The sequence below is a fragment of the Poecilia reticulata genome, chromosome 18 (genome assembly GCF_904066995.2).
Source record: "Poecilia reticulata chromosome 18, P_reticulata-male-v2, whole genome shotgun sequence".
Lineage (NCBI taxonomy): Eukaryota > Metazoa > Chordata > Actinopteri > Cyprinodontiformes > Poeciliidae > Poecilia > Poecilia reticulata.
The window spans coordinates 7,773,558-7,800,744 of record NC_088847.1 but is presented as its reverse complement, the minus strand read 5'-3'; the positions used below and the strand labels follow the sequence as shown (position 1 = coordinate 7,800,744).

General features: G+C 38.7%; 1 protein-coding gene across 1 annotated transcript; it reads left to right on the top strand.

The window, feature by feature from the left end:
• The first annotated feature begins 4,009 nt into the window (after nucleotides 1-4,009).
• On the top strand, nucleotides 4,010-27,141 carry LOC103480377 (adenylate cyclase type 4). The gene is made up of 26 exons (XM_008435294.3): nucleotides 4,010-4,541; nucleotides 6,273-7,353; nucleotides 11,921-12,130; nucleotides 13,021-13,194; nucleotides 13,619-13,768; nucleotides 14,248-14,405; nucleotides 15,347-15,458; nucleotides 15,563-15,690; nucleotides 16,760-16,918; nucleotides 17,064-17,223; nucleotides 17,401-17,559; nucleotides 17,706-17,737; nucleotides 17,878-17,931; nucleotides 18,454-18,517; nucleotides 18,778-18,875; nucleotides 19,009-19,093; nucleotides 19,623-19,760; nucleotides 19,838-19,915; nucleotides 20,222-20,403; nucleotides 21,090-21,174; nucleotides 21,262-21,420; nucleotides 22,400-22,546; nucleotides 22,630-22,737; nucleotides 22,909-23,023; nucleotides 25,105-25,229; nucleotides 25,696-27,141. The coding sequence occupies exons 2-26, from the start codon at nucleotides 6,475-6,477 to the stop codon at nucleotides 25,828-25,830; spliced, it is 3,894 nt and encodes a 1,297-aa protein (XP_008433516.1). The 5' UTR covers nucleotides 4,010-4,541; nucleotides 6,273-6,474; the 3' UTR covers nucleotides 25,831-27,141.
• The last annotated feature ends 46 nt before the right edge of the window (nucleotides 27,142-27,187 follow it).

The window sequence follows — 27,187 nt, the reverse complement described above, 5'->3', positions numbered from 1 at the left end:
TTTCTGTTGTCTTCTTTTACATCCTGTTTGTGGTGAAAATAATGTATCGAACTCACCATCTTCAACAGTAATGTCCGTAGACTTGTGTTCACGAAACGTAATGGCAACTGGAAGGACACAGGTGGAATAAACTCAAGTTTCAATATTTAAAGTTGGTGTTTTTACTGTTGGCCATCAAAATATGAATAGTTCGATATCGGGTCGATTTTTAGTCACAGTTACAAACTTGTTTTCCCCTGAGAAGAAGAAGAAATCTTTTTATTGAGAACAATTTTATTGGGAAGAAAATCAAACTTGTATAATTAGATGGAATGCTAATATAGCTTTATTTTCTTCAAGGAAAGTAATTTGTAAATGGGAACCAGTTCATCTTGTGGTTGAGATGACAAATTGTCTGTTCTCAAAGCTTTTGAGAAGTGTATGCTTGTACATCATTGTGTATAGAAGTTGTAACACACTTCTAGAATAGTATTTTAAAATTTGTCAATTTTTCTGATCACATTCATTTTGACTTTAGCAAAAGAATAACAGAAATAAGTGCATGGTTCTAAGAATGAACTCTGCGCTTAAAAGCTGGAACCTAAACACCAGAAGTTCTTGTGTTTAAGTCAATTCACTTACAATTTTGTTTTGTCGCTTTTTTCACTTTGACATATTTAACATACACGCTAATTTTGCACATGATTATGGAATCTGCTTTAACTGGTTTGAAAAGAAAAATCCGTAGTGGAAAACTGAACTAAACTAGCAGTGCTTCGCTTTGTCCACCAGGGGTCAGACATCACTTCCATTTATCGGACAAGAAGAAGCCGAATGTAACATTTTTGCTTTAAAGTTTGTTTTTTTTAATCCAAGACAAAAACACAACGTTATATTTGTTTTATCGAAATCTATTTTAACCTCTTTTTTTCTTTTTTTTTTTTTTACCTTTTTGTGATGAAATATGTTGTTAAAAGGGTTAAAGTTCTAGAAGGCTTCATATGAAAACAATGCTGGTTCCTTTAAATCCACATGAGCGGCTTCCTGTTTTAACCTGCTTCCTAGTCTGCTGCCAAAGTTTCATGTTCAGTCCCTAAATTAAGGAACCTCTCTGCAAAGTGCAGAGTTCTGCATTTGCAGAGGAACCTCTGCAAAGTGCAGAGGTCTTAAGTCTTAAGAAAGACTTAAAAGCTGCAGTGAACAAAGCAGCTTGTTCAATAAACCGACATGACTAAAGTGAACTTATCCAAAATTGTCATTGGAAATGAGGAAACGTACCAAGACAACAAAGGAAATGCCAGACAGTTTTAGAGTTGAGCCAAATCACAAGATAAGGCTGCAACCTGAAAAGAAATGCAGATGGTGTGATTGGTGCTCTGCTATTGTGACTTTGTTTTATTTCTATAAAACACATAAAAACTATAGCACAATGCATACTCGTGTGTTTACACAGGAAGGATTTTTTTTTTTTTTTAGCTTCACAGAAGAATACGGTGCCGTGTCTTTCCGAGAATAGATTCACATTGAACCGGTTTGGCGAGGCCTGCAACAATGGAGCAAAAAGTCAACACGTCTATTTTGGGGAACATCCTGAACGAGACTTTTAAACTCATTTGGCGCTATAGATGGAGATTAAAGGCTACTGATAATTATAGAGAACTTCCGCCATGTTATACGTGGCGTGTCTCTCAATAACTGCGTAGTTATTGAGAGAAAAAAAAAACGTTTGGAAACTTTTGAATAAATGCTACTTTGGATGCAATAGAATAGACGTACACGTGGGGGGGGGGGGGGGGGGTAGGATGAAATCTAACGTGATCACACGTGTTCAATGGGAACCTTTTCTTTTTCTTTTAACAATAAATCATGTGACACAATTATCACCCTCGCCAGCTGTGAGTCTTCTCTTAAAACATTTCACAAGGGAGACATTTATATGCTCTTTGCATAATCTCTTCAGAGTGAGTCCTGGATTCTTTCTTATCTGGCCGTCACGTTCATACGCAATTAGATTCTCATCTCCTTTCACTGCTCCGTCTGGGTTTTCTGCCACTGACCTGGATTCCTCCAGTAGAATTTCAACTGAGCCAATCGGTCCAATCGGTGAACAGAAGGAGAAGTTGGGAACAACGACATAACTTGTCTGCTTCCTTTTAGTATTGTAGTCTGCATATAGTTTTAGCAATGGCAGCGGAGGAAGTTAAGTTTAAACTGATAGCTCCATTTTGAAGAGTGGCTAAGAAAAAATAGCTTTTGTGTCGTATCGTACATTTACCCCAGACATTCAGAAAGTTATTGATAATCAGGTCATTTTAGAAGAAATACCAACAGTGTTTTCCTATTTCAGTCTTCTAATTGGTAATTGATTAGTGGAGGGAGAACATTAGGGCTGTGGAAGTTTAGTTTAATCCCAAAACAGACCAATTGCTCACTATGTCGGCTGTACTTTGTTCCAGAGGAATAATAATAGCAAGAATTTAAAATATCTTCACTTAATTATTTATTGACAGCTACTGAACAGAAAAATAAAGACAAGATGTATTTTATGTCACCCTTGAAGTTATACTTTGACTCTTGGACTACATCCGCATCACTCTGCTTTTGTTCCTTTTAATTGTTCCCCCATGATTCTATAATAAGAACAAACAAGTCTCACAAAACTGAAACTATCCACTTCTATTCATTCATCCACAACAGCACTTAACATAAACTTAAAGTCAATTTTTTAAAACAAAATTTAATTTAAAAAAATGCATATCTCGAGACGTGAACACAGACTTTTGATATCAACATTTTTTAATCCTCCAGATCTCAGCATCATACACACTCTACCGTGCAGTAAAGTGAGCGTCTGTGCCATCTACAGTCAGGTATGAGCATGTGTGTTTGCTGATGTCATAAAAATACGGTGGCGGTCAGTGTGGGGAAATATTGCCATACCAATAAAGCTATTGGACTGGAAAAAATAGACGACAGAGAGGGGAAAAACAAATTCAGAGACAACCTTTGAACAGAACGTTAATTGAGTCAGTTTGTTTTTCTTCGCTTAAAATGGCAGCATTTCTGATTTACTAACAACTATAAATGTTTTAACTAAAACCAACCCGCGGCTGCTATTGCGTACTATCTTCAATAACTGCTTGGATGTTGTTATTATGATGCCTACAGGACTGTTGTGTCTAAAATGATAACAAAAGTAATCAAAATTATAATTATAGCTATTAAGTCATCTCTTCATTCATTTTATGTATCCATGATTTCATTTTCCTTTTTTTTAATTCTCAGGTTTGAACAGTTTTTTTCCACAACTTCGTCACATTGACCAAATTTTCCAACTAATCTCTCCTCGTCTTTGTTTATAAATCCCGTCTCTGCTGTGTTTATCTCGTTTTTGTTTGCTTTCATTGCTGTTCCTTTGCTTTGTCTAATTTTATTTTTCCACTGCTTGACCTCGTCCGCCTGTACGACTACTGCGACCATAATCCGAAGTCTGAAAACCACTGAAGTAAAACTGAAGAGTGTGGAGTGCACTTAATTCAGCCTGATTCTATTTAATTATTTATTTTTTTTAGAAACATCTTTCTGTAATTACAGCTGCAAGTCTTTTAGGTTATGTCTATTTTTTCATACTTTTACAATTAGTTTTTGTAAAACGGCCTAGTCAGATTGAAGATGAAAATCTTCAATCTATTGAAATCTAAAATCATTGTTGTACGTGTCAGATTGATTTACCACTATTCAACTTCTGGTAAACTCTTACCAGCTTTACTGTTCCTATATTGAAGAACCATATGCCCGTAGCATGATGCTACCAACACTACAAACATCTTTGTGAGATGTTGAGAACTCAACATCTCACAAAGATGTTGAGTGTTGTTATTACAGCTCACAAAGATGTTGAGTAATAAAACTTGAACCTTTATTTCATTCACAATTCTACTTTAACTATGCTGTTTTATGTTGATTTGTTCCATCTAACTCTATTAGCTCATTTTTAAATAAAAAGTAAATCCATCGACAGACCAGAGTCTTGACTTTGCGGCACAATTACGGTTTTAAAAACTGAATAAAATCCTGCAACACGGAACCAGTCAGCCTCTCCACCGTGTCTCATGGAAAGTCTGATCTTTGCCCCGTCTTTCCTCTCCATCTCTCTCCCTCTGCCTCTCTGTTTACTTTCACTCTGTTTGCTTTGCTGCTGCTGGACCAGCGCGCCCCCCGTGCACGCACGCACGCACGCAGGCGCGCGCGGCCACGCTCGCACTCAGCTCCCTTCCTCGCGCCCGAAGCCGAACTTCAGAGAGGCTGGTGCGCTGCAACCAGACCCGGACTTTCTAAGGGCTGTTTTCAGCAACGAAAAATAAGGATTTCGACGGATATTGTTTAGTTTTTCGCTCGGTTTTAGTTCGGTAATGTTTATTGTGCCTTTTCAGTTTTGTTTGATATCGATAGGAAGATGACTGAGAGGACGCAGAGCGACGGAGACTCAGGGAAATTCAACCTCGTCCTGCCTGTCAGCTGGACTGTCAGGGAGATCGAAGATAACTTTGTCAAACAATAAGGTATGGATATCTATCGATCTTCATGGCACATGTCTCTTATTTTTAGTAAATTCCCTCCTTTTATTTAAATAGGGAAAGTGAGCAATACTTTTAATGTCATGTTTTACTGTTACATTTTCTTCCAAACTCTTTAAACCGAGGAAAAGTGACACCTTATCTCGGCTAAAATTATTTTTATTTTAGGTGAATGTGAACAGATTTTTTTAACACTATGTATAGCAACATCAAACATTTTTAAATTTGTATGGATTGACTTATTACCATCCACAATTACACACAAGAGGTTGCATTTACTTTATCACATTAAATAATATTTTATCATTCACACCCCAGAGATATTAGCATGTTGTAGCTTTTATGCATTCTTGCAACTTGTTCTTCCTGACATTTGGTTTGTTTAATTTGAGAAGAAAAAAATCTTGGACGATCTGAGAGCCTTTTAAGGAACTATAGTTGTTTTTTTTGTGTTTATTTATTTTAATTTGGGTGGGAAGTTGTCAGGATACACTCTCATTTAAAAATATAAAATATTGTTTTCCTCCACCATATTGACTTCATATAAATCGGCTGTTGTTTGTGTTTAGTAATAAAACTGAAAGCATTTTATCAATGGGCTTTATAGTGTACATAAAAATAAACCTTTGAGATACAATAATAACAAAATGCATGGGATGGTTTGCTTAGTCACTGGGATATTCTTATGTGTCTCATCACATAAGATGAGACATAAGATGAGGGCATGTTGTGTTATGATCGAGAGGTTTTACATGTTTTTGTTTCAATTGAGTAATTTCTCAATGCATATGAATTGTAGAGCTTTTCATCTCTGCGTATTTTTATTTATTAGTAGTTTTTTTGGTCACCATGAACTGACTGCACTCAGGTATCCAAGTAGAGCCTGTTAAAGCAGACGAGTAGACCAACAGAAGTAGTCTATTCCTGGATTAAGTTTGACTTTTAGCTCTGCAAACTTCCCCTTCTTTTAAGAAATTGCTTCTTTGACTAACAGAACAGAGTAGTGAAACCAGCCGAAAGGAGGAAAGGATACTACTAGAACAGCAGCTCACGTACAGATTGCCAGTAATTTAGAACAATTTGAGCTGCAAGTGTTTTTTTCCTCTGAATTAAGCTGCAACAACGACACAGAGTTAAACTGATCGGCTACACCAGGTGAGATTAATTTCAGCATAATCCCTACTGGAACAGTGATAAATCAGATTTATCACTGCAGAACAGACAGATAAAAAAAAATTGAGTCTAATCCTGGAATTAACGTGACAAGGGAGCCGACAGGTTGCATGGGGAACTGTAGCCATGAAACACCGGCTGGGCAGCGAGGCGGTTTTCTGTGACGGGGAAGAAGAGGCAAAAAGAGGGAAGCCACAGAAAGAGAGCTGGGCTGAAGCTCTGGCAGTAGGTGTTGATGGAAAAAAATGTTTTTAATGCGAACTGGGTGAGTCACTGACATTTCAATGCGGTACACACCTGAACAACTATACAGTATATGTGCGGTATGCAGGCGTATGTGTCACGGGGGAAGAGGACTAACTCGTTTTGCATAATGGGGAAATGTCTCAAAGTGGCGTGTTATGAAAATGGCACTAAAACCAAAGGTAGATACAGGCTGTGCTTGTGCTATTCTTGTTGCTTTTCCTCTTAGATGTGCTTCTTTTTCATTGATTATAAATGTGTTTTCTCTGCTCCATACTCACTTTGAGCTCTCTTTCTTAGGCAGAGACGCTCGATTTCCTCAAAACATGGGACATAACTCATTGAAGGAGATTGAGTTAAAGATTCCTTATCGATCTGTGGGACCTTGCAGCACTTCAAACTCACTGTAAACCGACACACAAGCACCCTGCGACAAGTTGTGACAAGTTGTAAGTTTGCTCTCGCAGGTATTTATCTCGAGGCAAGAAGCTGACGGATCACAATGCCAGACGAGTCCAGAGCTTTGCAGGATGAATTCAGGCCCAGACAAGAAGCAGCACAGGTAGCTTTAGTGCCAAACATTGTTGTCATTTCCAGCGATGGCAAGGGCAAAGCCAGTAGCTTGGAGTTCAAAAGAGACGGCCTCAAACAGCAAGATGTTCCTGGAGGGAGCCTGTCAGGACTTGGCTTGTCCCCGATTTCCGTGGAGTTGGGCGAAGTGAAGACGGCGCATGTTCCCGAACCTCTCAAGGCCATTTCTTTGTTGAAGGGGAGAGAAGTGAGCATGGATCAGGAGTCCCCGGTTGATCCATCTGGCAATAAGCTACAAAACGACATGAACCTTCCACTGCAGGGGAACAGCTGCACCGACTCGGACTACAGCAGCACCAAGTCCAGCCCCGGTTACGCCTGCAGCAGCTTCGGCACGGACCTCTACGACGGAGAGCTGCTGGAGCTCGACACGAGGAAGCTGGAGAAGATGAGCTCCGTTTCCCCCGTCAACTTGTCCGGGACCAGCCTGGATTCGGACAAGGCCAAAAAGAGCAACCTGGACTTTATCGGAGGTGATTCCATGTTGGACCTGACTGGCAAATCGAAAGCGGAAAACTCGACCAATGGCAGTTCGCCCAGATCGTCCATCGTTAGGCAAACCAGAGACAGCGTGGACCTCAGGTCCGAGCGTTACCTCGAGGACGCCGACATCGACGGACAGAGCACCCGGTCTAGACGGAGTGTGAAAGAAGGTGTGTTTTGCTGCTATCGGGCCACGAGCAGAGCTTTCTTGCGCTGCGTTGAGGAGACTCCAGCCATGCTGTCGGGCCTGCTGCTGTCCATCATCTTCTGCGTGGTCATCATCATCGTCATTGCCGCTACAGGAAGGGTGAGATGAAGCGTGAGCGAGCGTCTGTCTGCTTCAGTGTTTCGACTTCTTTTCCATTTGTCTTCCACAGGTCTGCTAGGAAGACTTATCATTCAGTAGATCAGTACCGGGTGGAAACCATTAATTGGATTGTTTATTGAAATAAAACTAATCAACTAATTTAGCAATCGATTAATCATTAACTTCAGTGTGCAGACTCAAAAAAGGCCAATTGCTGAAAGAACACACTCAGTCGTAATTAAGTCAAAACTGTACGAAAATAGATGCATTTTGCACTTAAGATAAAAACCCACCTTTGTCTGTAAACCTGTTCTACTAAAAACTCCTCAAGTCGTCTAGTTTTAGCTGCACCTGGTTCAAATGCTGTAAAAATTATCATTTTGGGCACATTTTGCCATCCAGTTGTTAATCGGTTAATCCAAAAATAGTTGAAATGAAAAATCAGCAGAATGTGGCTATTTTTTTTATCCGATTAACCGATTAATTGTCAGAACAATTGATAGGTTAATCGATAACTAAATTAATCGTTAGTTACAGCCCTAAATCAGTGAAGTTCAGACTTAATGTTGGCTGCTTTTCTCCACATGAAGTTACTCCAAATATGATGCGTGTTACTACATACAGTCTCTTCTAGCTAATTCACTTGTTCAGTTCTCCTCACATTTCTCAGTACTTGTATAAACCATATTTTAATTTTCCCAGACACTAAATTCAGCAGCTCTTATTCATACAGAGCGCCTCGCAAAAATATTCCTACACTTCAAAGTTTGGATTTATTATTTAAATTTTATGCAACTGATTAACATAAAGTGTCTTATAATAATGAAATGGAGGGAAAATTGTTTTTTCAAAATAAAATGAAATATGTCAATCCACCGCAGAAGCACATACAAAGGGCTACAAATCGATTTTATCAATTAATCGAGATTTATTTTTTGATGCCTGTACATACAGGGCGGCCGTCTTGTTTGACAAGTGTGTTCAGGTCAACTAGGCACAGTTAAAATGTTAAATTGTTTTAAATTACAAGGATAAAGTCATAATATTACCAAGATTTGTCCTATGACAATAAAGTTGAAATTGTAAAGTCATAATTTTACCAGAACAAAGTTGTAATTTTATGAGAACTCCAACACGAAAAATACCAAAAAGATTAAAATAAGGAAAGTTTGAGCATCTTGTGAAGTTATTCTTTAGTATCGGTGAAGGAAGTACTTCATCTTTTGACCCATAGCATAGGATTATTATCAATAAAGCAAATGATTATTTAAACATCTAAGTCCATTTCAAAGAATTAACTATGGACTGAGCTGGTCATTCCAGATCTTGAAGTTTTTTTTTCTCCTTAAAACAACTATTTTTGTGTAATTTTGCAACGTTCTTCTGGTAAAACTGCATCTTTATTCTGCTAATATTACGACTGTATCCTTGTATTCTCGAGATTTTGACCTTTGGCCCAATCTCAAGTATTTTGTAGCCTTTTGCAGATTTCTTTATAAGTTAAAAAAAAAAGTGAAAACTTTGTAGAACTTTGTTTCACTTGAATATTATTCACTGCATGTAAATTAACCATTTCCCACTACTACAGGAGTGTGTGTAAAAGCATGACCTTGCTGCTTGTGCCCAGATCCTCTTCTCTTTTTTTGGAGAAACTGTTGAAATTCTCTTCAGTTTGAAGAAACTGTTAATGCACAAATAGATCATGAGTTCAAGTTCCTCTGGGAAGCTTACCACCACTTTAGGTTGTACAATTCTTAGAAAATATTACTCATTTGAACATGTTCGTGTCCACAACACTGCCTAGCAGGAATTTCACACATTTGAGATTTCAATCAAAACCAGGTCAAACCTCTCAGCTTTGGGAAAACTAGATGATCTAATCTATCAAATCAGTTGATAGATTAGATCATCTAGTCTTCTGAGTCTATGGTAAGACTTAAGGAAATCTAACCATGGCGCTTAATGGAGCATTAAACCTGCTTTTGTGAAAACACTAGGACATTCTTGCGCTCCGGTTTGCGATGCTTTTCATTCCAGTAAAAATAAAGTAGGGCGTGTGAACAGTCTGCGCTAACAGTCTCCTGTATCCCCGCAGTATTTGCCTACGTTTAAAGATGCGAGACCTTTTCAGAACGCTGTTCCGTTGAACTCCTAAAGCTTTATTGCTGCTCCAACGTCAGAGCAGCTCAGATCGCACGTCTTTACGTCAGAGCTTCCCCATGCAGCCGTCCCCGCGCCTCCCCAGAAACGGAGCAACACGTCACACCTACGCAGAGCTCTGCAGCAGTAATTAACATGTTTGATATGCTGTGTTTACTGCACTTGGATATGACCATGTGCATGTGTGTGTGTGTGTGTGTGTGTGTGCGCGCGCGCGCGTGTGTGTGTGTAATTGTGTTATTATTTATAGTTCTGTCTTCACAGCGAACTCATGGCAACCTGTAACATCAAATAAAATAGTAACTATAGTAACTGCAAAAATAGTACCAGTCTGAGTAGGCTTTTCCTCTGTTCCATGAAAAAGAAAATTAAAGTGTCACATTTAAAGCAGAGTCCGCTTTTCATGCAAATGAAAAAAGGCTTTTTAATTTTGCTCCATCTCGTTGAGAGAGATCAGCAGATGATGGGTTTATAGGTCAGTCAATGGAATGCTTTGCACACACTTCCTGTATTACCTTTGATGGATTTGCTGATGAAATTGATTTCAGTTTTTAATTCATAACCTGACAAAGCCTCTAAAATAGAGCCTGCTTTTTTATTCTTTTTTTTCCACTCTGCCGTACTCTACTGCGCCGTAAAGAGATAAACAAGACCTGCGGCGCAACAGGAGTTGTTTAGGTTCGTTCGAGGCTCATAATCTGTTTCTGATTAAATAAACATACAGTCACATTCAAAAATACTTTTTTAAAAAGTTGGTTGCTCTGGTTTATGATGTGGATGAAAACATGTTTATTAAGATAAAGTGACACAGAGAGGAAATGGCAACATATTTGTAAGAAAACTAATTTTTGGAAGCAAGGAGCAGATGCCTGGCTAATCAACTTACAGTAATAAAGACAAGGGGATATAAAAGCATGTTTTACTCAAGTGACTTTACTCAAGTGACTGTCAATCTTTAGGATACACTTTCCCGCCTAAATGTGTGACGATAGTTTTCCCATACAAAGCCAGGGAAGAGCGGCATTCTGATGGCGCTTTTGGGTCCTAAGCTACATGATGTTCTTGTTCATGTTGATGATTTTGCTTCATATCAGCTAGGTAGGCAGAAGTAGGCCTTCTGTAGGACTTTTAAGGCTCTCCCACACTTCATCTGAAGCTGATCGGTCGGCGCGGGGTTGACTAGTGGTTGTGGGACGTTTGGTGATGGATTGTGGAAGCAGATCAGTTGAAACAAAATGCCAAAATCGCTGTTCAAGTGCGCTCCTATGGAAACTTTTAACCGCCAGATGGGTTAAAAGCTTGGGCAGTTAAAATGTAAAAGTCATTATAAAGTTTCCTGTTATCGTCTCATTTTACCAAGATATAAAACTCTCGTTAAAAAGCGAGTTTCTTGTTAAAACAAGATGAGTTTTATGTCTTGTTACAGTTAGAAACTTTTGAATTTTAGCAAGAAACTTTTCAACAAGAAACTTTCATTTCAAAGAGAAACTTTTACATCTCGTTAAAACACAAAAGTTTCTTGTTATAATAAGGTAAGTGCTGTATCTTGTTATAATAAGAAACTTGTGCTTTGATGAGAAACTCGCATTTCTCGTTGTTGGTTCTTGTTACAAAACACAAGTTTAATATCTTGTTATAACAATATTCTATTTGTTTCAATGAGTTCCTCGTTATAATGAGACCAGTTTTATATCTCGTTATAACAAAATGTAAAAATATGCTCCTCAGACAGATTATGACTTGTTAAGAAGGCATTAAGTTGCTCACTATGACCCTCCTCCTTCTCGTCTGTTTCCTCTAGACGACGACTAAAAAGACCAAGAGGTGTTGCTGTTTAACTGTCGCTGACTTTCTGATTTAAATGAGAAGATATTTTGTTATTAATCCCTTTATAATAAGAAATTTTTTAAAACAGCACAAGTTTTACATGTCTTTATAGTAAGAACGTTTTCTCATTTAAATGAGATACTACTCCTAAATTTATCCCCAGGCTCCGGCAGCTAAAACGCTTCCTTACATTTTTGTATAAGACACGCCCACAAACGTCTGACCAATCACACAACACTTCGCACAAAGCTCTCTGTGAAATAACTGGATCTGGGTCTGGTGTCGTGAAGATCAGTCGAATACCTCCCTCCAAACAAAATGATAACATTTTTGTCACGCGACGTCAATGAAAGCCGATTTGTTTCACTTTGGATAAAGTATGGTAGAGCCTTTCTACACTATTGGAGCTCCCAGCCTGATATGCAACATCTACAGAGATAAAGACAGATATCTCTGAAAGCCTACCAGAATTTTATGTTATCCCAGGAAAACACTTTGTATGAAAGAAGAAAACTGTATGCTGTTTGTAAGAGTTGCTGTTTAAACTTTACCTTAATCTGCTAACTTTTGCATTATCCAGACAAAAGAACCGTACCTGGGCGATCACGTTGGTGTCCTGTCGGTGGTGTGCGTGGTTCTCTGTTTGAACGTGATCTTGCTCGCATGCCTGCCCTGGGTGGCCACGGTAAGACGCTGTGGAGGAGCGCTGGCGCTCTTCGCCTGGGGGATGCTTTACGTCACGGCGATGGTCTTCATCTTCACAGGGGGAGAGGTGAACGCATGGGAACAGGTGAGAAGCAGCTAAAATAGAAAATGGGATTGAGTTTTGTTGTTTTCTTCATTCATGGTGTCCTTAAAAAGTTTTAAATTCATGTATCTGAAATTAAGACCTTAAGATGTCTTAAATTCATTTAAAATAATGTAAGTTGGCCTTAAATATATTGATCATAGGTCTCAAGTTTTATCATAGCAGGACTATTTATTCTTGCATATTGTATGTTGTTTACTTTTCTCATGAGATTTTTCTGTCAGGCAAAAGCTTGAATCACACCCACCGCTAACTAGCTGCTAATAAACCCTTGCTAGTTAGCTAGCTGTAAGTTACCGGCAGTTGGCTGATTGACTTTCATCTTCACCAGTGGCTCATTTCTGATGCTAATCCATATGATGCCAGATGCATTCTGGGCAAAAAAGCTTGACACTACTACTTTTGTACATTTCTCTTATATTTAATTCACAGTGGTCTTAAAAGTGTCTTAAATTCATTAAAATATTTTAAGTTTACCTTAAATACATTACAGGTTTTAAATTTTGTTGCAGTACTCTTTACTCTTGTATATTCCATATACCGGTATTTTTTTTCTCTCAAGGCTGTTGTGTCCACTGCTTACTAGCTGCCAATGAGCCCTTGCTAGCTACCCAGCTAGCTCTTTTGAGTCTATTATTGGCAAGTGTAGATTATCACCAGTTGAATGACATTTGTCTTTGCCCCTGGCTCACTTCTGACGCTAACACATATGATGCCAGGTGCATTGTGGGCAAAAAAGCTTTACTCTACTGCTTTTGTACACTTCTCTCGTGATGCATGTCTTAAATTTGAGTAATAATGGTCTTAAAAATGTCTTAAAAAATGTTAAACTTGAGTTGGTGATAGCTGCATTGCTCTCTTCTTTTCTTCAGGTGGCGTTTTTCCTCTTCCTGTCTTTGAGTGTTTACACAGTCCTGCCCCTCTCACTGACCTGGGCCCTCATATTTGGGATAGGAAGCAGTGTTTCTCACATCATCATCATCAGCGTGTATGTTCCTGTCAAGAATGCAAACACTCGTCCAAACATTCCACAACTGGCCGAACAGGTAAAACACCACCTTTAGTTCTTTCAAAAGATTGGATAATTTATTTAATCTAATCCAATATGAACACCTTAAAGTGATACTAAGAAATTTTGAGATTTGCAACATTACCTTCCCATAAAGATCACAATTCAGACGTAGCATGAAGATGCACAAAAGTATTTTGTATTCTATGACCAACACGATTTACTTCCTCTAGAAAACATGCAAATGATCAGGCAGATATGTCACTGTTTACAACTCATTCATGTGTAAACAGAAACCTTGTATAATACCGCTCATTATGTATCTTAATGAGGACAAATGCAAAGCAAAAACAGGAGCGTTTGGCCTGTCTCGGCCTAATTTGCATGTCGCCGTCATGTCTCACAGAAAGCTGTGACGTCCAGAAGGCGAAGAAGTCATCAGATGAACTCTTGTTTTTCAGCTGGTGGCGAACGCCGTGCTGTTAATGTGCGTCAACTGCTTCGGGGTCTTCCACCTGTGGATGACCGAGAACGATCTCAGGGCATCCAACAAGAAGCGGGAAGAGTTCAGCGCCGTGCGCTCCCAGAAGGAAGTGAAGAAGTATCAGCAGGTTGAAACACTTGTATAATCATATTTACAGTAACAACACACTGATTCACATTACTCCGCACTCTTTGGTTTAGAAAGGACAGAGTCAGTCGGACCAAAAGTCCCTCCTTAATGTCTTACTAGGCAGCTTGTTTCACCTGGATTACAAACTGTTCTGTGCAGTTGGTCTCGCCTCGTTCGCTGGCCAGCCGCCGCCTGGTACCTGTATGCTTTCCCTGCTATTGGCCAATAGATTAATCATTCACTCGTCTGAGGGCTCGGCAGACAAAGGCAAACCCAAATGGGCACCATTCATTGCGGGCAAACAAAGAGATGAAACACAACCCCGCGAGCAAACATGGCTTTCTTTTTTAGAGGCTCCAAACACATCCCTGTCGTTTCTGAGCGACAGAAATCTGGTGGTTTCGAGTCTCGAAACGTCCCGCCTCGCTTCGCCTCTCACACATTCCCACCCTTTTCCGTGTGTTTCATCCGACACAGGAGGGGCTCTTGCTGTCGGTGTTGCCACGCTACATCGCCGTGGAGCTGAAAAGTGAGGTCATCAGGAGGCTGTCCAAGCCAAAGGGCGACGATGCGAAAGAAACCAGCAGCCACCCCAACTTTCACAGCCTTTACATTCGGCAGCACAGGGACGTCAGGTAACAGCCGCAGGTGGAGGGTTGGCTGATCGCTGATTGCTCTTCACTGGTTCTGTTACAGATCCTCAGTATTTATGCATTGTTAGATCACAACCACAAACTTCTGTGGGTTTTATTGGGATTTAGTGTGAGCGACACGGAGCAGCTCAGAAATGTGACGTGGAACAGGAAACAAGAGACCATGTTTCCAAGATTTTTCTCAAATAAAAATAAAAGAAGCAAGGCGTAGGCTTAGCCGCTTTTATTTAGAGGCAACAGAGTAGCAGGGGTTCGATATTTATTGATTTCTACATACTACAACCACAATGTGACAAACTGAGCCAATGTGAGAAAGAAAGAAATGAAGAAAGGAAGGAAAGAAGAAATGAGAAAAGGAGATATGGAAAATAGAAAGAAGGGAAGAAAAGAGAAGAAAGTAAAGGAGAAGGAAAGAAAGAAACTAATTAAATCAAGTTTTGAACTGGGTTGTACTGGAGAGGAAGAAGTGGTTCACATTTACAGAAATATGCAGAATAAACTATATATTTCTCTAGGCCTTTTCATAGGATTAGATGAAAATGTGTCTGTCAGAACTAATTTACAAAGAAATGAGACATGGCTGAAGACTTTGTCACAGTGCACACTTCACTTCAGGGTGCATCTGAAAGAAATAAAACAGCTTACTTCTTAACACACATTTCTCTTACTAGCTAAGTGTCTGTGGTTGCTTTTTTTCCTGCAGGTTTCTTAGATTTTGTTCTTTATAAATATAACTTTATAGTGAAGACTTAATTTACTGACTACATTTGTCACATCTCCTTCCTGAGCTCTGCTTCTACACAGTGGCAGACCCTGACTAGCTTAATGTTAGCTTTGATTGCTACATCCTACCAAAAACGTAAACGTGCTCCTTTTTATCTTCACCATATGTTAAATATTAAATTTTCTCTGCGTTTGTCCAGTATCCTGTATGCAGACATTGTCGGCTTCACTAAGCTAGCGAGCACCTGTACACCCGAGGAGCTGGTCGCGGTCCTCAACAAGCTTTTTGGCAAATTTGACGACATCGCAAAGGTAAAACTGCAAATTACATCACGTTTTTGTGATAGACAGCTTTCTGTTGAATCAGATGTTTAAGACCCAACTCTTTCGTCCCCCGGGTTTCTTTCTGAGCACAGAAGAACGAGTGTCTCCGCATCAAGATCCTGGGAGACTGCTACTATTGTGTTTCCGGCCTCCCTGACCCCATTCCCACCCACGCCGTCAACTGCGTTCGGATGGGCCTGGACATGTGCACCGCCATCAAGTCAGTTCATCTGGATTTATCTGAGTTTGTCTAACCCTTCCCCAAGAAATTTTTGAATCATCTAAATGTGTTATACCGGCATTTACAACGTACAAGATCACCAAATGATCAGTAGAGAAAAATAATCTTTTCTTGGTACCAAAATGATTTTAGAAATACATTTTCACTCCTTCTGTTAGGTTTTGACTCATAAAAATTATGTTTTGATATTTGATCAACTCTTAGCAAATTTCCAGTCACTTTTAGATATCAATAGACTTATGCAGTAAGTTTTACACATTGTTGTTTTCAGTTGTTTCGCTAAGTGTTGCTTTCATCATTTCATGCATGTTTGAGAAATCATTTAATCTCCATAGCAACCATTCAGCTGTGCAAAACGCCTGAGTGGACTATGTAGCATTTTTATAGCAGCTGAGGTTAACATAGTGACTTGACTGTGTTATGAAATAGCACTATTTGCCTGGAAAACGCATAATAACTTTAAAAGTTTTTTGTTTTTTTGCAGTAGTTGATACACACTTCAAAGTAACATTGACGTGTGAACTGAAGTTAGTGGTTTTAATGTGACAAAATATACAACACTTAGAGTATTAGTATCTTGGTTGTGTTTTCCCCACACTTTTAAAATAACACATTTTGCATAATCCATTTTGTTTTCCGTTCTGTACTCTTTGATGCAAATGCAGAAGACCATGAGGTGGAGGCCTCATTGCTTGCATTCCGAGGAAATTCATGTATGAGGCAAATGCAAATCAAATGTGGCAATATTTGGTTCAATTTCATTTGAATGGAGCAATATTTCTGGACTTTGAAAGCAAACTAAAAGCTGTTCTGGTGTGGAAAGTTATTACATTTCATATTAAACACAATTAAATTTTATTCTGTATTTAATAATAATAACATAAAAAACTAGATTAGCTTATTATATGTAGGGAGCTCTAAATACGGTGTGAAGACAAGACACATATTAATCAATCTGACAAATTGAAAAAAAATCATTCACATTTTCTTTGATTTTATAATTTTCAGTGAAACTTTGATTTTTAGCTACTTGTTTGCCTCCTTCTAGTGAACTTAGACGGGCTACAGAAGTGGATATCAACATGCGGGTTGGCGTTCACACTGGCAACGTGCTCTCCGGTGTGATTGGCTCTCAGAAGTGGCAGTATGACGTCTGGTCAAACGATGTCACCTTAGCCAATCAAATGGAGTCTGGAGGCCTTCCTGGGTAAGAAAAGTGATCCATATCTGATAACTAAGCTGTATGAAACCATGCAGAATGTTAGTTAATTTCAATGAAAAAGCAATATTTTTAAGTTTAAATCTATTCTGGAAACATTTGAACTTCTGTTTGTAAATGTTGGTCTAACTAGGCGAGTCCACATAACCGAAGAAACACTGCAGCACCTGAATGGAGCGTACGAGGTGGAGGACGGGGATGGGGAAAGTCGGAATACTCACCTTAACGGGAGAAAAACATTTCTGGTTATTGACCCCAACAAAACAAGCAGTGTTCCACGAAGGCCTAATCTGGTAGGCGCACGCAGTTTGAATTGCTTTGTTGCAGAAAATGTGCTTTCTAAATAAAACTCCCCTGGCCCCTAGCCTGCCCTTGTGGGGAACCATTAGCTTAAAATGTGTATTAAAATATTTTTTCCTTAAGTATGTGCTGTTGATCTAATAACTAAACGGCCTCTGCTGTAACTTCAGCCAGCGGGTGAGAACAAGCAGCGGGCATCCGTCCGAATGTCTCAGTACCTCAAATCTTGGAAGGACGTCCACCCTTTCGCCGACCTGAGCAACCCACAGAAAAAGAAGGCCTTCAAGCCTCTCAAAGGCGTCATACCACGTCCACGGCTGACATCGACGGTAAGGACATATTCCTTCTTCTCCATCCCACTGGGCCGTTTTGTAAAGGACATGCAGGGCAGTCTCTGTTTTGTCTCATGGCTGTTTGATCATGGTCTATTGTACAGCAGTCTAACAGTGTCTGTTATGTTTGTGTTTGATTCCAGGGAGAACCACCTTTTCACAACAACCCCAACCGGTAAGCGGCGAGTATCTCTTAAAAAGACGTTGTTAAAATTACTCCAAAGTCAAATCCATCCAGCTTAGAGGAGCTAAACGAAACCTTCTCTCCGGTCTTCTCAGACGATGCCATCAATAATGTCTTTTCATTTGTTTTAGTCTGTCTATCGACAGCAGCATAAAGGGATCGCTGGACACAGTGGACATAGCTGGGTAAGTTTACAGGGTGCCCACATATCCTTAAAATGTCTTAAATGCTTTAAAAACATGTGAGTTGATCTTAAATATGTTAATCACAGGTCTTAAATTTTGTCGTAGCTTTACTGTTTTATGATTTTTTTTTGTGGGTCATTTCTGTCAGGCAAAAGTCAAACATCTTCATTGCATTCAAGGCAGTTGAAGCTGATATAGCCTTGCTAGCTATTTTCTTTTTTGCCTTTATCATGGACTCAAAGCTGGGTTCTCAGTTTTTGCTTAGTCTTGATTGCTATACAGTAAGTTCCCCAAACCATCCCCTATATTTTTAATTTTTTCTGTCTTAAATTCAATTAATGGTGGCATTAAAAGGTCTTAAAAAGTCTTACATTTCACTTGCTGAAACTTGCAGATGACCTTACTTTCTTCCAGTCTTTTTGAATTTTAAAGTCTAAAATATAACGACAATATAAAAGAACTACCAGGTGCTGTTTTATGTTATTAAATTTCTCCAATGTTTCCTTGTTTCTTTTCATTTAGGAGGAAAGTGAAGAAACTCAACTGGTTGACTCTGTTGTTTAACGACCTCACTGTGGAGAAACAGGTATATTTTCTCCTAAAACCTAATAAATGCTCCTTAAAAGTATGTTCCTTGCAAAAAGTATTTATATGCCTTCAGCCAAGCCAAAGTGTTGTTTTTCTTCAACTCCACATAAAACCAATTGAAGTTAGAGGTTTTAATGTCACAAAATATACAAAAGTTTGAGTATTAGTACCTTGGCAGGGCACTACCCAGGAAACCTTGTGACTAAAAAGACTAAATCTTATCACCCCTAACCAGCTTTTTTAAAAACTGCTTTCCAGTTCCGCCTCTCAAAGGTGACGAATTTGCACTACTCAGTGAGCTGCATCGTCATCATTTTCGTGACTCTTTTCATCGTCCAGATGCTTGTCTCTGAAAAGTAAGTGGTTCTTAAAATGTCTTCATGCATACAACCGTTGTCTCTATTGTGTATAAAGCTGCATCTTAATTGTCCTGAACATTATTACTTACGGCAAGCAGATTAACTTGACTCAACTTTGTTACTGTCATAGGAACTTTCAAATGGCAGTGTCCTACGGTGTGACCTTCCCCGTAATGGTGGCACTTCTGGTCATTTCTTTTGTTGCATACATGAAGGTAACGTCTACGTTTTTGCATCATTTCAATGTCAACATCATATTAACGCTGCATGACTTGTTGTAACTGACGCTTATTGAGATCAGCTACAATGAAATGAAGTTCTAGAGAAAAAGAAACGCTTACAATAAGTCAAACCACTTGAATACTATCAAACTTTTATGCTCTTTATTGGGATTTTAGGTTATAGACCAACACATTGCTGTGTATGTTTAAAACATGAATGCTTCCAATGCATCTTATTTAAATCAGTTAAATTTTATTCATATAGTGCCAATTCACAACACGTCATATTAAGGTACTTTACATAAAAAGTCAATCCAATATAATCGAGTCGGTTCCAATTTAACCTTATCAAACAAGGCATCAAGTTCAGTTTATTCTTCAAATTGATGCAAAACATTTTCCGTCTAAGGAAACCCTGCAGCAGCATTCACTCCTCCTAAGTTTCTAAGTAGAAATGATCGCTGGTTATCTGTGTCCTGAAAAAACTCAGCCGTAGTGACGTTTTTCACTGTCTCCTCATCAGAAATTGCACTCCAAGTTGCCATTAAATGTCCAGTGGGTAGTGAAGCTGTCACGCAACCTCCCTGCCAGGGCGGTGCTGCGGCTTTTGCTCGTCACTCTTTGTATCCTCATCACTCTGCTTATGGCCATCCTCAACCTGGTAGGTATTGTTTTCGATCATTCGGTCGATTCGTTTGCTCAATGGTCTTATTTCCACTGTGTCTGTGTTCTTTCCAGATCGTCCTCCCAGGAAGAAACTGCACGTCGGTCACTAACACCACATATTTAGAAGGACACAGACTGTATAACCTGCCTGTGAGTGTCTCACCAGATTATGAGATTTTTTTTGTACATTTGAAAGCTCATTCATGGAAACAGGAAACAGTTTTTGTACTCTTTTCTGTGCTAACGTTGATGTCTCTCAGTGTTTGCATTTCCCATGGTTTAAATTAATCTTTAACCTTGTTGGCTAACTATTACCTATCTAGTAAGTTTCACTGTCTTTGCAGTAACAGCATCTGAAGCTAAGCTCTGAATTGTTCCGTTCCAAGTTTGAACAACACATCTCACCAGTTTGCACCTCTTTTCTCTGCCTTCCCTACTTTTGGTGAAAACATCCAGTACTACCTGTACTGCTGCCTGCTGGCCATGCTGGGAGTGATGGTGTTTGTTAGGATCTGCTTCTCTGTGAAGGGATTCTTGCTCACGCTGGCTGTGGTGGTGTACCTAGCCCTCTTCCTCAAAGTCTACGAAAACGAGTCCAGTTGCCTTGTGGATGTGTTCTACGATAAAAATCACACACAGTGAGTGACCCATGCATAGTACTACTGGTGCTACTTGGATGTTAGAAGTATTTTTTAGCTGCAGATGCATCCTTTGCTACTAGTGATCAAGCGTTCACTAAAGGAATGCTATGTTACTGCATTTTAGGAAACAATATGCTTATTTTCTTATTTAAAAAAGAAAGTAATTAAACCATTGGGTTATTTTCATCTTTTAATACATTTATAATATTGTACGAAATGGCTAAATGAAAAAACCTGCAGGATGTGCCTATGTGTTTTATCCAATTAATCATCGGAATAGTAGATGAATCAATTACTGAAATCTTGTTTTTGTTTACATTTCGGTTTGTTGACTTATGCGTCTCTGAGTGCGTGATGAAAACCACGCTGCACATGTTAAACTTTCCTCCGCTCACCGTCCTTGGGAGTCATAACGCCACCAGCCTCGCTTCGGGAAGGTCTTAAATTTCTTCCCTTTTGTCCGTGACGTCGAGCCCAGATTGTGAATCCTTGTCTGCGGTTTCAGATCACCATCATTTATTTAGCTGCTTTCTATAGAAAGAAGCCCTCCTGGGTGGCGGGGGATGCAAACCCAGCTTAGAAACAAGACATCTATGTTAGATTAAGTAGGAAGGGGTAGTGGGTTGGCCTTTTTATTGATCTGTTCAGCTCTAGAATTACTTTATATTTGTGTTTTTTTGCAGTGTCGGAGTGCTGAAGGACCCTCAGATCATGTCCGGGATCTGGCTGGTCATCTTTTACATTGTGTGCCTCATTCTGGCTAGACGGGTTCGTTTCTTTTTGTCAATTACCACACAATATAAAGCGTAGCAAATTAGTCGATGCGTGTTGAAATGTTGTGTGTGTGACTGTCAGGATGAGATAACGTGTCGCGTAGACTTCCTGCTGGAGTGCTGCTTCCAAACAGAGCGAGAGGAGATGGAGACCATGGAGAACGTCAACAAGCTCCTCCTACAGAACGTCATGCCACTTCATGTCGCCTCCTTCTTCATGGGCAAAGCCGTCCGCAATCAAGTAAATACTGTAAAAACAGGACAGAGTAGGGATGCAAGCAATTAATTGGTTTATTAAATTAGAATTGGTTCGATTAACTTCAAATCGCTCGCTTAGACCTTCTTTTAGTGTTTTAGTTTGGCTCACATTCATCAGAGGGCGCCGCTGGTCATCGTTAAGCAGACCCAGTTGATACAGAAACAAAGTTGGCGGGGCTATACCAGTATGCGAAAGAGAAACGGTCCAAACAAAGTCTGGTTTGGGATGGAAAATGCACTTTATGTCATTCTGTCTAGAAATACAAACACTATGTAACAAAGAAAAATTGCGACATGTTGAAAAACCGTTGTGCCAATACGTGCTGTTGCTTTTCAGATCTGTCCTCCATGAAGCTGATGCATTTCATGGAGGAAAGTTTTAACATTTCTTCCAAAGGTACCACAGATGGCACTTCTGTATGGATGAACGTCTCTCTGGTCATGGGGAATTAAGTGTTTCACATATTTTATTCTTTTCATCTTTTGTTTTTAGTTTAATAATGTGAGAAAAACACTGTTTTCTGTTTATTCAGCCAGAATTTAATACAACTGACATAAAATAATCTCAAAATTAATTGTCTTTTTTAATTCAGTATATTAAACAACTAATCGTTGGTGTTAGACAACTACCATCTTGAAACAAGAGAAAACTCAGATTTTTAAGAAAATGGCAGCTTCTCAAATAATCAATCAATCTGTAAGATCTATCAACTTCAGATTAACTGATCAATTGATAACTTGCATCCCTAGTACAAACACACATAAATGTGAGCTTTTAACAAAACAATATTAAACCTTGGATGATTAATATATCTAAAAACGAGACATACAAACATTTTTGGCAAGATTTTTGTCAACATCTCCCTGCATCTCAGTCAACATGCTCCCAGATGTTAAATGTTGGGACAAGTTAGTTGTCAGTTCAAAGTGTCTTCATCTACATCTGTTTTTTTTTTTTGCAGGACCTGTACAGCGAATCATACGAATGTGTGTGTGTGTTGTTCGCATCGATGCCTCAGTTCAAAGAGTTTTACAGCGAGAGCAGCGCCAACGGAGACGGCCTGGAGTGTCTGCGCTTCCTCAACGAGATCATACTGGACTTTGATTACGTACGACCACGGAGACGATGCGAAAGAAAGTTAAATACTCTCTTCTTCTTTCTAACATTTAGTCTGTATGTGTCTCAATGCAGCTTCTGTCGAAGCCCAAATTCTCTTCCGTTGAGAAAATTAAGACGATTGGCAGCACTTACATGGCTGCTGCAGGACTAAGACACTACCCTGCAGGAGAAGACAATAAGGTTTGTAGAATGAAAAAAACACACAAAACGTCAACGTTTGTATTAATTGTTTGCTACATTTTTGCAAAGCAAGTTCAGCGGACACAGCGAAGAAACATTCCTGTAGGGTTTTTTTTCAACATGTAGAAGAAAAGCCCTGCTAACAAGTGTGATCTCTGGCTCCCCCTACAGAAAATTGACATGACCTACACTACTGTCCGCACCATGGTGGAGTTTGCAATAGCAATGATGAGCAAACTGGACAAACTCAACCAGCACTCTTTTAACAACTTTAAACTCCGGATCGGTGAGTTCATTTTAATATTACCAGGAGAATGGGTAGTTCACTGAAAAACAACAACAAAAAAACTACTTTGATATGTTAAAGCACAAACTCTGGTTCCAGAAAGGATTTAAATGCAAAAGAATTTCCTATTTGTTTTCAATTGTGTTTTTTGAGCTTTTCATTAGACAAAAAAATGGTTTTAGAAGAGATAGACTATCTCTGTATTCCACACTGAATGGCAAAAAACAATGATTTATAACTTCATGAGCTTCTTAAAAACATAAAAGGAAGTAGGACAGCTACTGTGTAATAGACTGTACCGACAGATTCAATCTAGGTTTATAGCTTTACACTGGTAAATCCCGGGTTCCTATTTTTAAGGGTGATCTGTTTTAAAGAGACATAAAAGACAATAGGATGTTAAAATGGACTATAGTCAGTGTAATTCTTTCAACAAATTAAGTGAAAATAAATTAAAAAAGACTTAACAGCCATCAAGTTCAGTTCTAAATAAAACTAGCATTGAAACGAAATGCCTTTTGTCTCCCAAGTTCTGTGCATTTCTAAAGGAAAACTAAATGTAGCTGCTCTGTTTAGGTGACCTTTAGCTCATAGTAACTGGTTTAAAGTCAGTAAGGATGAAATGAACTAAATAAACGGCTGTAATTCATAAATACAAGTTGGGTTAAACACATTGCACCTTAAATTTTTTTCTCTTGCATTTTCTCATATCACAACGAAAAAGGTGAAGATATTTTATTAGGCAATTGTCATAGACCAAAGTAGTGCAAAGTTGAGATGTAGAGGCAAAAGGTGCATTAAAATGAAAATAGAAGTTAAGATTCAACAAGCTGAATTTTAGTAACCCATGAAATAACAGCATTTATGTTAATGTCAAACACTTTTGAAAATGCTACTACTGTGCGCAGTGGAAAGCAGAAAGTCTGTAGATTTTTAAATGTATAATTGGATCTCTTCTCTACAGATCAGTACACACAAGTTTTTATCACAACCAATTTTTACCAATGCTTATTGTCAAAAAGAATCACAGATTCTTTTTGGATGTTGTTCCTTAGACACCAAAACTGTAAACCCCAGTCAAACATCTGGGAATGCATTGAGAAGCCATCATAACAATCAAAATGTATTGATAACCACAGGCTGCTACTTTAAAGTAGCTACAGCTTAAGGGTCACTTAACACCTTAGAAAACTGAAAAAATACAACTTCTTAAATTTTCTTCAGTGTAATATATTAGTTATGTTTTTCTAAATACATTTATTTTATACCATATCTGTCTTTTAAATCAACATTCAAACAAATACAAACACTACTTTGATTTTTGTTGCTGTTTTGTTTTACCAAACTTGTCATTTAAAAAAAAAGTAAGCACAATTAAACAAAGAAAAGGGTTAAAAAAAAATCTGCAGAAATTAATTCAACAAATATTGTTTAATTGTTATTGCTGCTGGTAATATTTTCAGTATTATTATTCCCCTAACTACAAACAGAAGTTGTCTCGTTATTTCATCTCTAAACGCTGAAATGTGTTTTTGAAAAATGAATGAATAAAACATGATTTCTGAGGTTTACAGTGATGTGGCTGGGTCCACATCACTGTAAACCTGAACCTCTGGCATCAGAACCAGAGGTTCTGGCATCCTCAGAACCAGAACCAAACCTGGAGAAGCAGCATTCAGTTTTTATGCATCTCTAATATGGAACAAACTTCCAGAAAACTGCAAAACTGCTGAAACACTAAATCAATAAAAAACTCCACCTATTTAGAGTTACCTTTGATTAGTCATCAACATTTTTCATGTGTGTTTGCTTGATGATTCTGATGATGGAGTTTGACTAAATGTAATGTTTATTACTGGTGACTGTGTTGTGTTTTTATGGCGTAAAGCACTTTGAACTGCCTTTTCACTTTGCATTTTTGTAGAGGATTCAGCTATTTTGAATAATAAACTAATACAAAACCCACAGAATCCAAAGACAAATTGGATATAAAGTCCTAAATATGGGGCATTTTTGTATTAAAATGATAATTTATCTTAAATGTGAATAAGCATTTATTCTTGTCTGTTATCCACTTGCAGGAGTAAATCACGGCCCAGTGATCGCAGGAGTTATCGGCGCCCATAAACCTCAGTATGATATCTGGGGGAACTCTGTTAATGTTGCCAGTCGGATGGAAAGCACAGGGGAACTGGACAAGATACAGGTTAGAAAACCCCCCACAGCAACTATTCAGCTGTGCAAAATGGCTGGCTGGAGCTAGCCCTGCCTTTGAGATGCAGCTCTGAGCTCCTTCAGACTAGCCAGCAGTAATTAGCAAACTGCGCATCTGCTGAGCTCATCATATGAGCTCCTTCTCAGTGCAACGTTGGTAAAAACTCTGTGAAAGAGTTAATAGAGGAGGAATCTTGTGACGACTTCCTGAAAGCGGAGTTTCAGAAAGAGCAGGAGTTTTTAAAGAGACAGAAGCCTAATTTCACTGTTAAATTACAAAGTAAATTTCTTTTAAGTTTTTTTAACAACTGTAGTTAACATAGATACTTAATTGTGGTATAATATAGTGCTGTGTGCCTGGAAAACATAATACTGCCCCTTTAAAAGAAGACTATGCTAAAAACAGATGATTGGATTAACATTAAAAACTTTTTTTTCTCTCCCTACCATAAACTCAGGTGACAGAGGAGACCTCCCAAATTATCCAGAGCGTGGGGTATGACGTCACACTCCGAGGAAAAGTCAACGTGAAGGGGAAAGGAGAACTCACCACCTACTTCGTCAAAACCGACCATACGACTCCTCAGTTCTAATGGAGCTTAAACCGACTTACAGCAGGGCGTTACGACATGAACACCGGCGGCTCAGTCCGCCATAAAGCACACAACGTCGGATGAGTCATTCTGGTTTCCACACAGCCAGCGGCTGAGACTTAAAGGAACATGGCCGCTGCATTTTCACACCAGATGCTGACTCAACGACAAAAAAGGATCACGGCAACAGAACTCGTTTTTACTGGATGAGACAATAAAGACGATCCATCCTGACTGCTAAAAACAAAACACAACTGGCATCTGGAAGGAGAATGCTCCCACCGCATGGAGCTCTAAAAGGCTTGCCAGGCATATTCTGCATTGTACTGTATCATTCTATATACTGAAAAAGATTTTTAACCGGGGAACTCAACAAGGCTGGATCACATTCGTCGCCAAATTCCTAAATAATGTTTATTTAGGTTCAATAGAAACACAATGACCAAATACTGTTGTAAGAGAAAAACTCGTGGCTTACAAAAGAAACTTGATCTTCCTCGGAAAAAAACAACAAATGTCTGACTTGAAGGAATGGCATTTATCATGTATTAAAAAATATTTTTGTATCTCACTTCTATATTGTGGGGTGGGGGGGGAAACGTTTTACCTTTTGATTTTTATTTATTTAAATGTACTGGTTTAGCATAGAGATTGTAAGACATGGACCAAAGAAATGTTTTCATTCCAACAACCTGTTGTAACAGGAAAAACAATCACATTCCTGATTACATAAACAGAGATGGAAAAATGTGAAAAAGATAAACAAAAATTTTTTTTCGGTTGCTCCATCCTCAAAATGAGCGGACCAATAGATAAGAGTGTCAAAAAAAAAAAAGAGTTTGCACGGAAATGAACTTTTATTGTTTACCTTTTTAGTCTGAGATGGTTTAAATGGAGTGGAGTGGAAATTTTTTACATATTTTAGTCAACACTTGGACAGCACACCTTTTACAGCCTGAAGGATTGGGTATCCCAGAGTATGATGTGACTGGTGACATTCCTCGGATGTAATTGCTGTGACCCCTGATGCTTAAACTACTGTTTCAAATAATGTCTCAAACTGACATGATTCCAGTGGAAAAAAAAACTCTCCACAGGTGTGAAATGATGCCACGAAAACTTACCTGAAGGACATGACATTGCACTTTTTGACTTGTGATTGAAGGATGAACTGTAACTTGTATATTTGTTTTGTATTGAGGGAATGCTGAGAACTGTGAATGGAAAAAAAAGCTTTGTTAGTATGGAAATATATTTTTTCTATTCTATTTATATAAACTAATAATGATAATAAAAAACTACATACATTAATTCGCCTGCAGTGCGTTGTTATTGTATAAGTGTCTGTTTCCGAAAT

What these genes read in the sequence shown, in the direction of transcription:
- LOC103480377 (XM_008435294.3), top strand. Translation starts at nt 6,475, where the DNA reads ATGCCAGACGAGTCCAGAGCTTTGCAGGATGAATTCAGGCCCAGACAA. An exon ending in CGGCAGCACAGGGACGTCAG is followed by an intron (nt 14,406 to 15,346) that starts GTAACAGCCGCA and finishes GCGTTTGTCCAG; the next exon opens with TATCCTGTATGCAGACATTG. An exon ending in AATTTGACGACATCGCAAAG is followed by an intron (nt 15,459 to 15,562) that starts GTAAAACTGCAA and finishes TTCTGAGCACAG; the next exon opens with AAGAACGAGTGTCTCCGCAT.